Here is a 16,148-nt window from a genome sequence, read left to right as displayed (position 1 = left end):
TCATATAAGTTAAACAAGAATAATGTTTTAAATTGTCAAAGGAGCAGGTATTTTTCTTGATTACAAGAAATGCAGAATCTTCTTTTTAATGCTTTTATGTACTTGAGACCACATATTGTGATCTAGTCTGGTGCTCTCTTTCATAGGAAACACTTGTAGAAATTGTATCATTAATTTTGTCTTTTACTAAGAAGAAAATTTGAAATTACTTTATACTTGGATTTTCATAATATAACATGATTATATGTTGAGCTGACATTTTGCATTTCAGTGTATATTTAGTCGTAAGTTGTAAAGTACTGTCATTTAAGAAATGCTGCTTTGGTGGGTTGGTGGTAGCACAGGCCTTTAAATCCCAGCACTTGAGAGGTAGAGGCAGTTCGGTCTCTGGGTTTGAGGACAGCCAGGGCTACACAGAGAACCCTGTCTGGAAAAACTAAGTAAACCAAGTAATCATATTGCTGGTTACATGAATTCCTTTTTACATGTCTGAAAGAGAAGTTGTGATTAAATTGTAAAATGTTTAAAAGCTCTGTTCTTTCACCTGAGAAAGTCTCTACTTAATATCTTCTTTCTCAACAGATATGATGAGTTCAAATTTGGCTGTACCTCTCTAAGAGTACCTCCAGATTTACTTTACCAAATTAGACATGACATCACAGTGTCCCCCAATGGAGTAGCTTTCGTCAAGGTAATGCTCGTTTGTGAATGAAAGGAGGCAGCGGTGGCTTAGGTATTGTTGGCACATAAAGCTATACTACTTGAAGACTTTCTCTCATAAAATCAAAACCAAAATCTTCTGGGAAATCATTTTGAGGAAAAATCGCCTTTTTGCCTTGATTAATGTTAGGTTTAAAATGTTTTAATTCCTGCATTTTTAATTAATGAACTATTGAAGAAAACAGGTACATCTACAACATCTGCCTCTCTAGAATCTGGCAGGCATACTTTGAATTTAATGGTTCAAAGAGGTTATGGGTAAAACATTTGATTACTTTAATGTATGCATCCTACAAGTGTTCCACATTATTTTAAATTAAATTGATACCATCTTAGATATAATGAAACTAATATATTTAATGACTACATTCTTAAGACATTGACACTAACAACAAGGTCCCTTTATTTTCTATATACTTTCTCCTCAAGAAAGACTGAAGAAACTTTTCTAACTGAATAAAGAAAGTAGGAGACTTCAGACGTTATATGACCTCTTATATGCCAACTTGATTCCTTTTCTATCTCCTTAGCAGTGAGCTGATGCATGCTACAGGTATGGATAGTGTCTGTGGCACAGGCAGACCCCACCGATCCTCCAATTCATTCTGGTGTACTTAGGAAAAGTATCATTCTCTACCAATTAAGAGATGATGTTAAAATTTAACAAAATTTAGAAGTGAGGAAAATTTTTAGTAGTAAGTTCATGCTATTCCTTTTTAGAAATTTCTGGAATAGAATATCTCCAGCTTTTGGGGTAGATAAAGTTGGAGAAATTGGAATTGATTTGTTTTAATGGGGTTTTTTCCCCAATGTTTAAAAATCCATTTTAAAATAACATTTCTGCTTATTTAGTCATTGTTCTTTTTATATTATGTCTTAAAATATTATGCCTCAATGAGAAAGAAATCAGGAAAACAAGCCTATTCTAAATAGGGGAATGGAATCCTGGGAATAAATCTAACCCAAGAAGTGAGAGGCCTCAACAATAAAAATTACAAAACTGAGCAGGGTATGGGGGTGCACACCTTTGATCCCAGCACTAAGGCCAGAGGTAGGCAGATCTCTATGAGTTCAAACTAGTTTGGTCTATAGAGCATGTTCTAGGCCAGCTAGGGCTACGTTGTAAGACCCTATCTTTAAAAAAAAATTATGAAACACTGAAGAATGAAATAGAAGACCAAGAAGATGGGGAAACTTCACTATATGAGAGAGTTAATATTGCTAAAATGAAATAATGTCAGAATTGAACTACATAATGCAGTCCCTATGAAAATACTTACGACCTTCACAAAACTGGAAAAAAATAAATCTGAAAGTCATACAGAAACACAAATATCAAATAGCAAAAGCCAATCCGAAGCACAAAGATTAATGATGGTGGTGAGGCCTCAGAAGACCTACTCTCAAATATACTAACAAAGCCAAAGTAATAAAAGCTTCATAGTATAGTATTAGCATAAAAAGAACACATAGACCAATAGGATAGAATAGGCAACCTAGAAGTAAAGTTGTTTGTCTGAGCCATCTTATTCTTGACAAAACTGACGTCTATATAGGAAAAAGGTCACGTCAACAATGTTAGGAAAACTGATTATCCATTATGTACAAGACTGAAACTAGAACCTTCTACCTCTCTTCAGTATAGAAGTCACCTAAAGGGTTAGAGATATGGCTCAGTGACTTGGTTTCCATCCCTAGCACGCATCTGGCTTACACCTGCTTGCTACTCCAGTTCCAGGAGATGGGATGCCCCTGTCTGGGCTCGGTGGGCTCTAGGCACACACACTGTGCTCAGACAGATATACAGACAAGACACTCACTTACATAAAATAAAAATACATCAATCAAATTAAAATCACCTTTAAATTAATTAAAGGCCTAAAACGTTGAAGCTGCTACAGGAAAAAACTTTTGGAAATCGGTACAGATAACAGTTTCCTAAGTAGGACGCAAAACTTGAATTAACAAATGGGATTTCATAACACTTAAAGGCTTCTTACAGTGAAGTAAACAGTTGAGATTAATCACAACTACCACTTTTTCTGTTAAGTGTGGGAAGTAGAGGCTTGAACTGACAGTGAGCAGGCTCTGCTAGGGAAGGCAGTGGGAAGGAGAGTGTAGAGAAGACAGTGGCAAAGGCCTAGAATAATGACAGCCATATAATAGTGTATGTCTATAAAGGTCTCACAGTTGATGCCAACTAATAATTACAGTTATTTTAAGTGATAAGGCAGAGAAAGTTGAGTCGGCTTCTAAAGGTACACCAAATGAATTAGAGGCAAAACTACATTTCCTTGTCACGTGGATGGGTTGTCTGCTTCAGCTCCATTCAATAGCATCTTAAAAACCTACTTACATTTCGACCTAGTATGTAAAGCTTTAAAATAATAATTTTTTAATATTCAAAAGTATGATTATCCTATAGCTGGAGTTCTAATTGTTCAATTTGACATGCGTTATTTTGCACGTGTCTGTGAATCATCAGTTAATACTGTTTTGTGGTTTTCATTCCTACCAGAGTTCTCATAAATACTCCCTAGTCTTGCTTAATACAAATGATTTTTTTTTTGGCAACAACAAATGTTATCACTTCATTATTCATCCCCTCTTCCAGATTGCTAATATATGTAGGCCGGAGGGGATGGCTTAGTGCTCTAAACATCAGATTTGAAATACCTAGAGTCCCTGGAACTGCAGGTTTGAATGTCAGCAGAGTCAACCCAGCTCATCATTCTTCCAAGGTAGATAAATGGAGTTCCATGCAGAGCACTGTGTGGGGTCATTAGGGTGAGCGCTTTAACAACTGAGGTTGGTTATGAGTGATACAAGGCCCATATGTCTTTCTAGAAGGATGGGGGTCTCGATCAAAACTTGAACAGCATTTCCCTCTGAATCTGTCGTGTGGCTATCTGTGTACTAGTGACATCCTGCCTCCCGGAGTTCTCAGAGCTCACATAGAAGTGCTGCATTCAATTTTTAAACAGTACCGGAACCTTTTAGAAGAAAAACTCTTCAGCAGAAGTAAACTGTGATGATTGTGAATGGCAGCTACTAGTCCTGTGGTTACTCTGTAGTGGCATGTTTCTGTTTATGACAGTTGCTGTTACTATGTTTGTTTCTCCTTCTTAGTAACCGAAATCTATATGCATGTGCATGTGAGTGAGGAATTTTATACATTCTTTTTTTTTTCTCCTTTATGATAGCCTTCTGTACGAAAGGGTGTTCTACCAAGAATGCTTGAAGAAATTTTGAGGACTAGATTGATGGTGAAGCAGTCAATGAAGGCTTATAAGCAAGACAGAGCCCTGTCACGAATGCTCAATGCCCGTCAGCTAGGACTGAAGCTGATAGCAAATGTCACATTTGGCTATACATCTGCTAATTTTTCTGGGAGAATGCCATGCATTGAGGTAACACATTTAATACAAGTGTTTATTGAAGTATTTTGCTTTGTTTTTAAACTTTAGAATTAAAAGTATCATTTCCATGACATACTAGGTTTTTTTTTCAATTTGGATCTGTAAACATGCAGTTTTCCTTATTTCAATAATAATTTTTAAATCATACATATTTTCACATTTATTAGCTTAAGGTTTTAGTGCCAGTTTATAAGTGTTTACAGTAATTTTGATACTAAATAATTCCTTTTAATTTTGTTTTGTTTTGATTTCTCAAGACAGGATTTCTCTGTTGTACAATTGGGTACATTTTTTTCTTTTACTTAGTTTTAACAAAAATTATGTCTTGTCAATCTCAGAGATTTAATTTCAGCACTTAAATATATTATCATAAATGTAATTTTTTGAAAGAAATACACCTACATATTTCTTATGCTTGAACCCAAAACACAGTAATTTGTACCCTGGTTGATTATATGTGTATAAAGGACAAGCTTTGAAAAGCCAGATGTAGTGGCACATGCCTTTAATCCCAGCACTTGAGAGTCAGTGGCAGGCGGATTTCTATAGTTCAAGGCTAACCTGGTCTACAGTGGAAAGTTCCAGGACAGCCAGGGCTGTTACACAGAGAAACCTTGTTTCAAAAAACAAAACAAACAGTAACTCAGGCTTTGGATATAAAAGGCTTGTTTTTTCAAGAATCAAACATACTTGTACTCCTTGTAAAAGTGTTCAGTCCTTTTTACTTCCTGATATACTCAAAGGCAAGTCTGTAGTAACCGATTCTTTTAGATTCACTTTTTAACTTTGTGGTGCACTGGTAGTAATTTTTATATTATTTTATTATCTAATAATTAAGATTTTAGTATTATTAAAATTAGTTAACTCTTACTGAGCTGTGTTAAATCATTTCCAATGTGTTTGTATCAACAGGTTGGCGATAGCATTGTTCACAAAGCCAGAGAGACCTTGGAACGAGCAATTAAACTAGTGAATGATACCAAGAAATGGGGTGCTAGGGTTGTTTATGGTGATACTGACAGGTAATGTATTTAGGGGGTTGTATTTGGTTTTGGAGGTAGGGTTTTTTTGTTTACATTTATTCATATCCTCTTTTTGGTGTTTGAAATAGCTTAGGGGAATTCTTGTAAATATACACTCCTACATGAGTGTTGTCCTCCACCTCATCTTTTGGTTGGACAGTTTTTCTGAGTCCCTTAAAGAGAGAGTGGTAGTAGCAGTAAACAACTCCAGTCTAGGAAGATGGCTCACAGTGGCAGTTGCTATACTACCATGAAGACCTGAATTTGGAGTTACGGCACCCATATTAATAGCTACACATGGACACATGAGTAACCCCAGCAGTAAGGAGGGCAAAGACAAGAATAGCTCTGGAGTTTCCAGGCTGCAGAAAAAAACATTAACCCATTGCAGAAAAAACAGGAAGGTTTGGAGAGACCCTGTCTTAAGAATGTGGTGGAAAACAACAAAAGGGGCACTCACTGTCATATTCTTTTATAGATAAGCATCTGTGTACATGTGCACACACACAGTTTTATGAGACCTGTTAACAGCCAAAGTTACCCATTTGATCCCGGAGAATGTGCAGACTTCTGCAAGCCCATTCATGTCTTGGCAAAGAAAGGTCACTAACAGCAGCCTGCTTGCTTTGTATACTTACTCTACTACTTTTTAAGGCCACGTTGTTTATATAGCATCTTACGTGTATGGCACCTTGAGATCCTTATAGAATGTAGATGTTCTTATTTGTTGGAGTCTGAAATGTTTTTCCTAAGAAGTTTGGAGTTACATTGTGTTCCTGCTTGGAGCACTTGCCTCAGCGCCTCTGATCACTACATAGTGGGACAGAGCAATAGCAGACAGTGTCCCTAATTAATACAGATTACCTATAAATGATCTTTAAACAGTGTTCGATCTTTACTGTCCTTTAAGTATATATAAAATCAGTATATTAATGCTAAGTGATACCTTGTTGCTCAGAACAACCTTTTCATTACTATCAGACAAAGATAGTTCGGTATTTTCTGGGATCTATCATTTTTATCTAATGTCCCTTCTAGTTTGCCTTTGGGCATTTCACTGCTCAACTAAACTTCTACTTGGTTTAAAATAAGTTACCTAAACAAACTTTGTTATAATTCTTTGCAGAATTTGTAGAGAAGAGAAGAACTTTAAATACTTAAACTGTTGCTTTTAACCCAGCGTCTATATGTGTTAGTTGTTATATATAACATATAGAATCATAAGTTAGCATGATTTTTATTGCATGTTATCTACCATTTAAGACCTTTAAGAACTGAAACAAGCCACAGGTAGCAGTGCACACCTTTTAACCCCAGCACTTTAGAAGCAGAGGCAGATGAATCTCGGTGAGTCTAAGTCCAGTCATGTCTTCATAGAATTCCAGACCAGCCAGAACTACACAGTGAGACCCTGCATTTAAAACAAATATATAAACATTTTTAAAATTCAAAAACAGTTTCAAACAAAATTCAGTACTCACAGGCTCTTAGAACAAAAAGAAAACAAAGGGAAAAGTTGGATATTGTTTAGGCTGGCAGTTCACAACCTTAGGTAAGAAATTGTCACCAGCTATTCAGTAATTGAGACAAAAATGTAAACTCCATATTTTGCTTCTTAGCAAGTGCTTCCTCTGTATATCAGCTCTCACAGGAATACTGAGATTCCAATCAGTGAGATGTATGGACAGTGAGAATCCACTTAGAATATGCATTCTAAGAACAGTAGCAGCCCAGCAGAGTGCAAGTCCGTTACTAGAAGTACAAGAAGTTCCCCAAAATATGTCTTTCTTAATAATTACTTTCATTAAAAATAAGTAATTTTTTTCTTTGTGAGGATAATTATGATAAAAGGATGGAAAAAAGCTGCCTTTGAAGTAATAAATAATGCTTGTCAGAGTAGAAAAGAGATCTAAACTGGAAGCCTGTAAAATCTGCAGGTATAGTTTATTAACATCGCCAGTCACAATTCATTTAGCCGCTGAGCCTCAACTGCTTCCTCAGCGGAATGAAGGAATTTGGTTTGCTGATGGTCACCCCTTGCCTCCCTCCGGGTCATAAAGAGTCTCGGGTCCCGTCTGCAGAGGATCAGAAGGACTGAGGAGGCTGTTTTACCACTAGAGCAGTTTTTATTGTAACCACGTAAGTGTAATAGGAACACAAAACATTACAGTGGCTCAAACACGGCTTCATATGTACTGGTTCTCATTCATACGTGTCCCATCTGGTGGGACATTACCTGCTTCAGTCAGTGGCAAGAGCTACTTATGAGGATAAGTCTTAGTGTAGGAATGACTTCCAGTAAGAATCTGTATACTTACAGGTAGGGAAGTGAAATAGAGTCTCTTGGGAAGTTCGTCAGACCAACTAAGAGAGTCCTCTTTAGCAGCATTGATATCCCCAGCTACTCCGCAGTAATATACTAATTAATGTCCTAAGTGTGTACTTGAACCTCTTAACCTACAGAATAAGTTATTTCAAAGGACAGTGACAATAAGAAGCTGATATAAGACTTTGCACCAGGTGTGGCAGAGGCAGACGACTCTCGAGCTCCAGCCCTCGCATGCCTGACTAGAAAACAAGGCAGTCTCACAAGTAGTAGTGAGAACAAAGACACCTTTTCCTTTTCACACTGGTCATTTCTGTACTATCACCAAAACTTCTCACTCAGCTAAGCATAGCTCCAAACCAAACTAACCACAGCAGTGTGTCCATTAACAAGCCCACTAATATTCTTAGGTCAAATCTCAACTATATAACAACTTTCAAAGTATAGTAAGTGTGCTTGTATGTGTCTGTACACGCACAAACGACACATATCCAGGTTTTGTACTCCTGACCCAAGGGGTAACATGACTCACTTTCTATTACTGTAGATTAGTTTTATTTTTCCAAGTATTTTATATAAACGGAATTATACAGTATGTGCTTTCTTACATCTGGTCCTGAAGAGTCAGCACTCTAGGAGACAGATGGGGGAGAAAATAGAGAACATAGAGGTGAGTGCTATTCTAGATGTGTGTGAGTGTCATGCTCTAGTCACTTGGCCCATCTGGTAAAGTAATGAATAGTTCGTGTTTTGATCACGCGCGCGCGCACACACACACACACACACACACACACACACTCACACTCACACACACACGTGCACACACTTGATTTTATTGAAATAGTCTTAAGAGAAGTGTGCAGCATATACCTTACATCAAAATAGATGGGCCTGGTCGGCCAGCCATCACTGTAATCAAGTTACAGGGCCTTTCTACTGCCATAAAAAGCTCTTTTACCCCTCTGTGGTCAAGCTCTCAGTTCCCCTACTAGCACCCCATGCAGCCACATCTTTGATTTCTGTCGCCATAGCTTAATTTTACTTGTTCTCCAATATATAGAGAAGTGCATCTTGTTTTTAAAATGCTCATATTCACCCCTATAACTGAAAAATTAAAAATAATAACCTTACATAATAAAAATAGTTTGGTCATTTATTAAACATACCCTTAGTATAAAAACCAGCAATCTCACTTCTGTCTGTTTGCCTAAGAAAATTAAAAAGGTTGTCCATGCAAAAATGTGTATATAAATCTTCTTTGGAACTTTACTCATTATAGTCAAATAAATAAAAGCTGATATATTCATACAGTGAAATACTCAATCATAAAAAGGACCAACTTCATAGGTGACTCTCTTAGGTATCCAGAATGAAAGAAGCCAGAAACAATAGAGTATGTATGGCATAGTTCCATTTATACAAAATTCTTGAAAAAAACAAAATTAATCTGTAATAACAGAAAGCCAATTATGTGTTAATCCTGGGGCAGGAGTATCGTTTTAAAAGAATATATTTTTGATTGACTTAACTATGCACTATACACAACCTTATATGTCCAGGGATGATCCTGAGACCTTCTTGGCAGCTTCAGTGTCTGAATTTTAGTTGGAGCTGGGCCTTCAGAGCTGTAGTAAGATATACTGTAAGTATCCAAGGGGTGGGAGTTAGTTAAACAGGAAAGCTTTGATAGGAAGCAACTTAAGGAACAGTCAGGGCAAAGTAGGTCATCCTTGCTCTAGACTGTTTATTAGCCAGGAAGTAACTCTTGATGAAATTTGTTCTTACGATGACTTCTGCATTACATGCTGTATTTTTAATTTCTTAGTATGTTTGTACTACTGAAAGGAGCCACCAAGGAGCAGTCTTTTAAGATTGGTCAAGAAATCGCTGAAGCTGTTACTGCTACTAACCCTCAGCCAGTGAGACTGAAGTTTGAAAAGGTAAGGGGTAAAGTGTCAACAGTCACACAGGGCTCACGTGCTGCTTAGGTGTCTCTGACTCAAGCAACCGTCCCTATAGGTGTGCTGAATGCTGCGGTTTTCAGTTGTGCGTGATCTCTCACTCTGGCAGAGTTGTGTGTGTATACGTGTGTTTGGTTTATTTGGTTTGGTTTGGGGTTTGTGTGTGTGATGTGTGGGTATGATATTAGGGCGTAGTTTATACTCACAAGACTGTCACTGAGCTGGATCCACCAGGCTCCCGGTTATATTTTCATCAGTAATGACTTAAAATGTGAAAAGATTACTTTTGATGTAAAGCAGGCAACTCCGAACTTAATGCTGTAAAACAGCCAACATATCAGTAGGTTTTTCAATTTCAGGAGTTTAGAAAAGCTACACCAAAGTAATTTGTCTCAGCTTCACATTTTCCAGGCCTGTAGCTGCGAAGTTGCAAAGGCTGACTGTACCCTCAGCCATCAATAAGCAAAGGCTAAAGTCACTTGACCCTTGCTCATTCCTATGAGCCCCTGTGATCCCAGCTCTTAGGACTGCAGCAATAGGGCAGCTACAAGATTGAGGCCACCCAGGCTGCATGTCAGTATTTGGTTTTGTTGTTTTATTAGTAAAAATAAAGTGGGGTTGGTAAAGTGTTGGCCATGTAAACAGTAAGATCATTTATGATCCCCACATAAAAGCCAGGAGTGGTGGAACACACTTGCAGTCCTGGAGTTCAGGAAGTGGGACAGGAGGGTCTCAGGACTGCGTGTTGGCCACCTTCCCTTAGTCCTGAGCCACAGGTCTCAGTGAGAGACTTTTGTCTCAAAAACAAGTAATAAATGAGGCATTTAGAGGAAAATTAATATAAACTAAAATATTTTTAAGTCTACTGCCCTTTCTCAGTTTTCTTCTCTTGCCTGTTTTAGTGACTGTTGGTTGCCATGGAATTCCTTTCTTTTAAGTTGTCCTGTTTGTTGGCAGGAATCCTTCATGCCTCTTTATTGCTTTAGTATCTATCTGTAGGGTCTTTGGTGATCATTGGGAATTTAAGGGTTGTCTTTCATCAATCTAACCACACCTTTATTGCTTTATTGCACTTTCATTGCATATTTTATTTATTTACATTTCAAATGTTATCCCCTCCACTCTGGAAACCCCTATCCCATCCCCTTTATCCCTGCTTCTATGAGGGTGCCCCCCCCACCTCACCTCCCTGGCATCCCCTATGCTGGGGCATCTATCCTGCACAAGACCAAGGGCCTCTCCTGTCACTGATGTCGGACAAGGCCATCCTCTGCTACATCCATGGCTGGAGCCATGGGTCCCTCTACGTGTGCTCTTTGGTTGGTGGTTTAGTCCCTGGGAGCTGTTTGGGGTCTGGTTGGTTGGTTGGTTGGTTGGTTAATACTACTGTTCTTCCTATAGGGTTGAAAACCCTTTTAGTTCTTTCTCTACTCTGCTGGGGTCCCCATGCTCAGTCCTGTGGTTGCCTGCAAGCATCCGAATCTGTATGTATAAGGCTCTGGCAGAGCCTTTCAGGAGACATCCATATCATGCTCCTGTGCTGTCAGTAAGCACTGCTTGGCGTCAGTTATGTATAAAAAATAGATTCTTTAGTCTGTTACAAGCTTTGGAAGATATAATAACTTCTGTCTAAACTTGCCGAGACACAAGTTTAACATTTTTCTTTTCTTTATTTATTCACTTCAGTGATAGTGACCCATAGGTTCTTTAGAAATGCACTTATTTTAATCATTAGGGATTGTGTAAGAGATCACTTATTAGTAGTTTGATTTTGTTACATATGTTCAAAGAATATACTTTGTATGATTTCAGTGGCTCATAAAGCTCTTGAAATTTGTTTCTTTGGTATAGTCTGCCTTTGTAAATAGTTGATGGTTTTCTATGGTTTTCCTGTCAATGCTAGAATGCTCTAGGGCATGTTGCTCAGGCTTTCATTGGTTGTGCTATGGAAGTATGTGTTCTCACTGACTGTACTGAGATGGAGAGGCTAAGGTTTCCACTGTGATCACAGATTCGCCTTCATTCACCACAGTGCAGTCAGGCGGTATTCCGTCAAGTTGTTTGTTTACGACATTCCTTGTATTGAATGGAAACCACCTTTCCCGCCTTTCTGTTTGCTCATCTTATGTAACTTTCTAGCTTTTACTTTGTTTTTTAACTTTTCTGAGCCCTTATGTTTAAATAGATTTCTAATAGATCTTGGAATAGTTTCATTTTTTTATTCATTCTGACCATTTCTGCCTTTTAATTGAAATATTAAGGCATGTACATTTAATGTGTTTATTGAAAAAACTTGGACATTCCGTATAAACATGCTTTATTACCACGTTAACCATGGCAAACATAATGTTTTTATTTTTAGATTAAGAAAAAATAAATATGCCAGACGCAATGGCACATGCCTGCACTGCTCTGGAGGCTGTCCGAGGAGAATCACTTAAGCCTAGGAAGTTCAGCACTACTCTGCAAAAAATGTACTAGATTTTTAAAAAGAAAATAAGAGATGTTAAACAAGGAGGTTTTTGGAGGGGAGCCTCAGGGGGAAAAAAAGGATAAAGTAGTAAAAGGATTTATCCTAGAGATTAGATCATGTGGGTGTGAGGTTGTTTACTGTAGCTAAATGCCTAAAGATTGAAAGCATCCTCAGTGTCCTGAGGTGGGTCCTCACTTACCTCAGTCATAATACCTCCATACCATAGGCGTCTCTGTAGCTACAGGAGCCTTCCACATTCTAATGGCATGCTCTCCCCACCAAGCTATTGCCTTAAATCTACAAAGTGCAAAGCAGTGTATATGGTAAGCTTCCAGTGTAGGGAGAAGACTGGAGTGGTAAGTGCACATGTTTGCAGAGAATCTCTGGCCAGATCCAGAGGAGGCCAGTAAGGCTGTGCCTTCAGGAACTATTCATTGTTTATTCTTATAACTTCAGCTTTGAGCTGTCTCTAAGTATAAAGTAATTGAAAGTTAATATATGATCAGTGGCTTTTGACAAACAGTTTTACTTGAAGTAGAAGCAAGTTAGTGCAGAAAGGAGTGGATTTTAAGAAGTAATAGCAATTTGTTCTGTGTGCTTTTTCATTCCAGGTTCTAGATAGGAATTGATGGGTGTTGTGGTAAATAATAAAATAAATGGTTTATCCCTTTAACTGACCCCTGCGGTCTCACTGTGAGAAGGCCACTCTAGTGTGGAGCCAAGCACACAGACTCTGTCACTCAGTTGAGCTACACTCTTCAGGAGATTCCCTTCCCAGGAGGTTCACTCTGCCTGCCCTGATGCCTCTGTCCCGGGGTGGATATGACTGCCCTGGTGTGTTTTTTTACCCCACTGCCTGGTACAAACATTAATCCAAAGCCCAGTAGCTTTTCATGGTTGTTTATATATTAAATTCTCAATCCACAAACGCTCTATACAATATGATTATATCCAATGGACAAAAATAGAAACTGCCCTTCTATATGAGGTTAAAGACCTATAGAATCCCTTAGAACAGGCATATCTACCTAATGCCAATTACAGCCACCTGGATCCAGCTCACCCTTCTGAGTCCATCTTGATCTCCCCTTTCTCCCCGCCCCCCCCCCTTATGTTTTCCCACCTTGTCTCCACCTCCCTCTCCACTGTCCAATCGTGTATCACCTTAACACCAGTCCACACATGGGAATATTTAAATATTTTATAATGACATCTGAATACAGAGAACAATAACAGAAAATTAGTCACAGTTGGGGGACAGTGGTTACTGTGAGTCATTTTGTCCATTTTACTACAGGTATATTTGCCCTGTGTTTTGCAAACAAAAAAGAGATATGTGGGTTACATGTATGAAACACTGGATCAGAAGGACCCAGTCTTTGATGCAAAAGGAATAGAAACAGTCAGAAGAGACTCTTGCCCTGCTGTTTCTAAGGTGAGTTGTGTGTATGTTGTTTTCAGCAGTAAGAAATAAGCTGCTAAAGACTCTAATACAATGTAACTATCCATAAACATACATCTAGTTAAAGAACTATGTCTCAAATAATTACACAGAACTACCGGAAAAAGCATGAATTTTGAGAATTTTATTTTTATTTGAAAACGATTCTACTTTAGTGCTTAGCATCAGAGTTCTTTCCATACCTTTCTGTCAATATTTCCACCAAAATTATGAGTTGCTTGGCCATTGCCTTCAAAGATAGGATAGCTTCTCACATAACAGTTCCCAAAAAGTAGGGAGCAGGATGCAGACAAGCTCAGCTCATCCCACTGACTCAGGCCACTGCATGCTGGGTGCGTTGTATCTGAAACACTCGCAACACAGGAGCTCCATCACTTACCTGCACTATTAAAGTAGGCAAAGGGCTGCTATGTTTTCCTCATTGGTGATAGCTACATTTCTCGGTTTTTTTCTTTAGGTTCTCTCAGTACATAACATTTTGTCCTTTTGCTTGTTCTCCAGGTGCTTTGACTGTTTAAGGAAATCAAGTTTATGTTTCTCAAACTCTGTGATATTCTAAGAAATAACAAGCTATACAAAGTCTCGAATACTTCCAGTTTCTAATGATGTTTATTCTGTAGTCATAAGATCAAGCATAGGCCCGTGTGTGTGTGTGTGTGTGTGTGTGTGTGTGTGTGTGTGTGTGTGTGTGTGTGTGTGTGTGATTTTAGTACCTGCCAGCACTGGAACATACTGGGAACTATTTTATCTTTTCTTTTTCTTTAGATACTTGAGCGCTCTCTAAAGCTGCTGTTTGAAACAAGAGACATTAGTCTAATTAAGCAGTATGTGCAGCGACAGTGTATGAAGCTTGTGGAAGGAAAGGCCAGCATACAAGATTTTATCTTTGCCAAGGAGTACAGAGGAAGTTTTTCCTACAGGCCTGGAGCCTGTGTCCCAGCCCTTGAACTTACAAGGTAAGGATCTATACTACAGCCCGGTCCTCAGTGCACAGCCAGCATAGTGCAGAGGTCGGCTGCAACACAGTAAGAGAAAGGACAACTAGTTATAAATGCAGCGTTGGCTTTACTTTCCCAATTAACCTCGCTGACAATTAAAATGTTCCCCTGCGCTTTGCAAGATTTCTTCTTCTGAGCTGCTCTTTGAAAACAAAATGCAGGAAACTGATGTGTCTGACTACATTGTGTCTTCCACAGCAGAATCACTGGCAGTCCTTGAGTTAACTCTCTCCTTTCACTGTTAGATATATAGTAACACTGAGGACTCATACCTAATCCAGGTAACTGTGCTATAGAGAAGGAGCCTCAGACTGTTCTAGCACTGTCTGCTTGATGTCAGCGGAGCAAAGTGTATATAATTCTCAAAGAATCAAAAATCTTTGAAGATTGCTCTTGGTTTTCAGGCTTGATTCTGAGTAATTTGCTGACAAGGTGCCTTCTCTGACAGTCTGTACTTCATTTGGATTTGAACAGGAAAATGCTTGCTTATGACCGGCGCTCTGAGCCTCGAGTTGGAGAGCGAGTACCGTATGTCATCATCTATGGGACCCCTGGACTGCCCCTTATCCAGTTAATAAGGCGTCCAGCAGAAGTCTTACAAGACCCGACTCTGAGACTGAATGCCACTTACTATGTCACCAAACAAATTCTTCCACCCCTGGCGAGAATCTTCTCTCTCATCGGTGTCGATGTCTTCAGCTGGTATCAAGAATTACCAAGGGTAAGTTTACTAAATAACTCATGTCCTATAAATATTTCACCAGATGTCAGTATAAGTAGATTTTATCTACGTGCTGTGAAAAGTTGTCCTTCATTATCCAAACTTACAAAGTTGCCATGCTCCCCAGGCCTCCTAAAGGAGAGGTTGTAAATGTCTGCATGTACCTTCTCAGCGTCTGTCAAGTTCCCAAGAGTTTCAGCGGTGATCAGCCACAAAATAACTCAAAAAAAAAAAAAAGAAAAAGAAAAAGAAAAGAAAAATCAACTGTTGGAAAATAAATGAAGTAAAAGATTACTTCAAAATGATAGGGTTTTTTTTTTTTTTTTAAGATTTTATGAGTATTTGTTGCTTATGTGGATTTATATGCATATGAATGTGTCTCATACCAGTGGAGGTCAGAAGAAGGCATCAGATATCCTGAAACTGGAATTACAGATGTTTCTGGGCTGTCATGTTTGTGCTGGGAACGGAACTCGGGTCCTCTGAAAATCAGCCCTTTAAAGTGAATATTTAAGAAATGCATAGGAGGGCTGGAGAGATCGCTCAGTGGTTAGAGCACTGACTATCCTTCCAAAGGTCCTAAGTTCAATTCCCAGCAACCACATGGTGGCTCACAACCATCTGTAATGGGATCTGATGCCCTCTTCTGGTGTGTCTGAAAATAGCTACAGTGTACTCACATACATGAAATAAATAATTCTTTTTAAGAAAAGAGAAATGCATTGGAGGGGGCTGAGGATAGGACTTAATAAGCAAAGTGGTTGCTGCCACTACCATGATAGCTTGAGTTCCGACGCCTAGCACCCACATACAATGGTAGATATGACAGTGTGTGCTCTAACCCTGCACTCCAGGCAGAGATAAGAGAGCTCTCATAGCTGGATAGCCAGCCAGTCTAGCCAGTCTGGCTCCAAAGATAGTAAGAGACCCTGTCTCCAGGGGTGGGGGAAGTAAAGACAATGAACGTAAATACCAGAAATGGAGCTGTGAGCACCACATGCTGTATACATGGGCACACATAAAATGCATGGGATATAAGCCAAGTG

General features: G+C 38.8%; 1 protein-coding gene across 3 annotated transcripts in view; it reads left to right on the top strand.

Moving 5' to 3' along the window:
• Window positions 1-16,148, top strand: part of REV3L (REV3 like, DNA directed polymerase zeta catalytic subunit) — a 152,483-nt gene that overhangs the window by 124,083 nt on the left and 12,252 nt on the right. For 2 of the 3 annotated variants that reach the window (XM_080938254.1, XM_080938255.1), the window contains exons 24-30: window positions 583-691; window positions 3,924-4,130; window positions 5,052-5,161; window positions 9,313-9,427; window positions 13,219-13,356; window positions 14,149-14,339; window positions 14,856-15,102. In XM_080938254.1, the coding sequence (XP_080794380.1) occupies window positions 583-691; window positions 3,924-4,130; window positions 5,052-5,161; window positions 9,313-9,427; window positions 13,219-13,356; window positions 14,149-14,339; window positions 14,856-15,102 (1,117 nt within the window). Of the gene's footprint in view, window positions 1-582; window positions 692-1,153; window positions 1,274-3,923; window positions 4,131-5,051; window positions 5,162-9,312; window positions 9,428-13,218; window positions 13,357-14,148; window positions 14,340-14,855; window positions 15,103-16,148 lie in introns of those variants that run through there. The other variant, XM_080938256.1, reaches the window with a different exon arrangement.

The sequence above is a fragment of the Micromys minutus genome (genome assembly GCF_963924665.1).
Source record: "Micromys minutus genome assembly, chromosome: 25".
Lineage (NCBI taxonomy): Eukaryota > Metazoa > Chordata > Mammalia > Rodentia > Muridae > Micromys > Micromys minutus.
The sequence above is the reverse complement of the archived record's forward strand: the minus strand, read 5'-3'. Positions and strand labels throughout refer to the sequence as shown.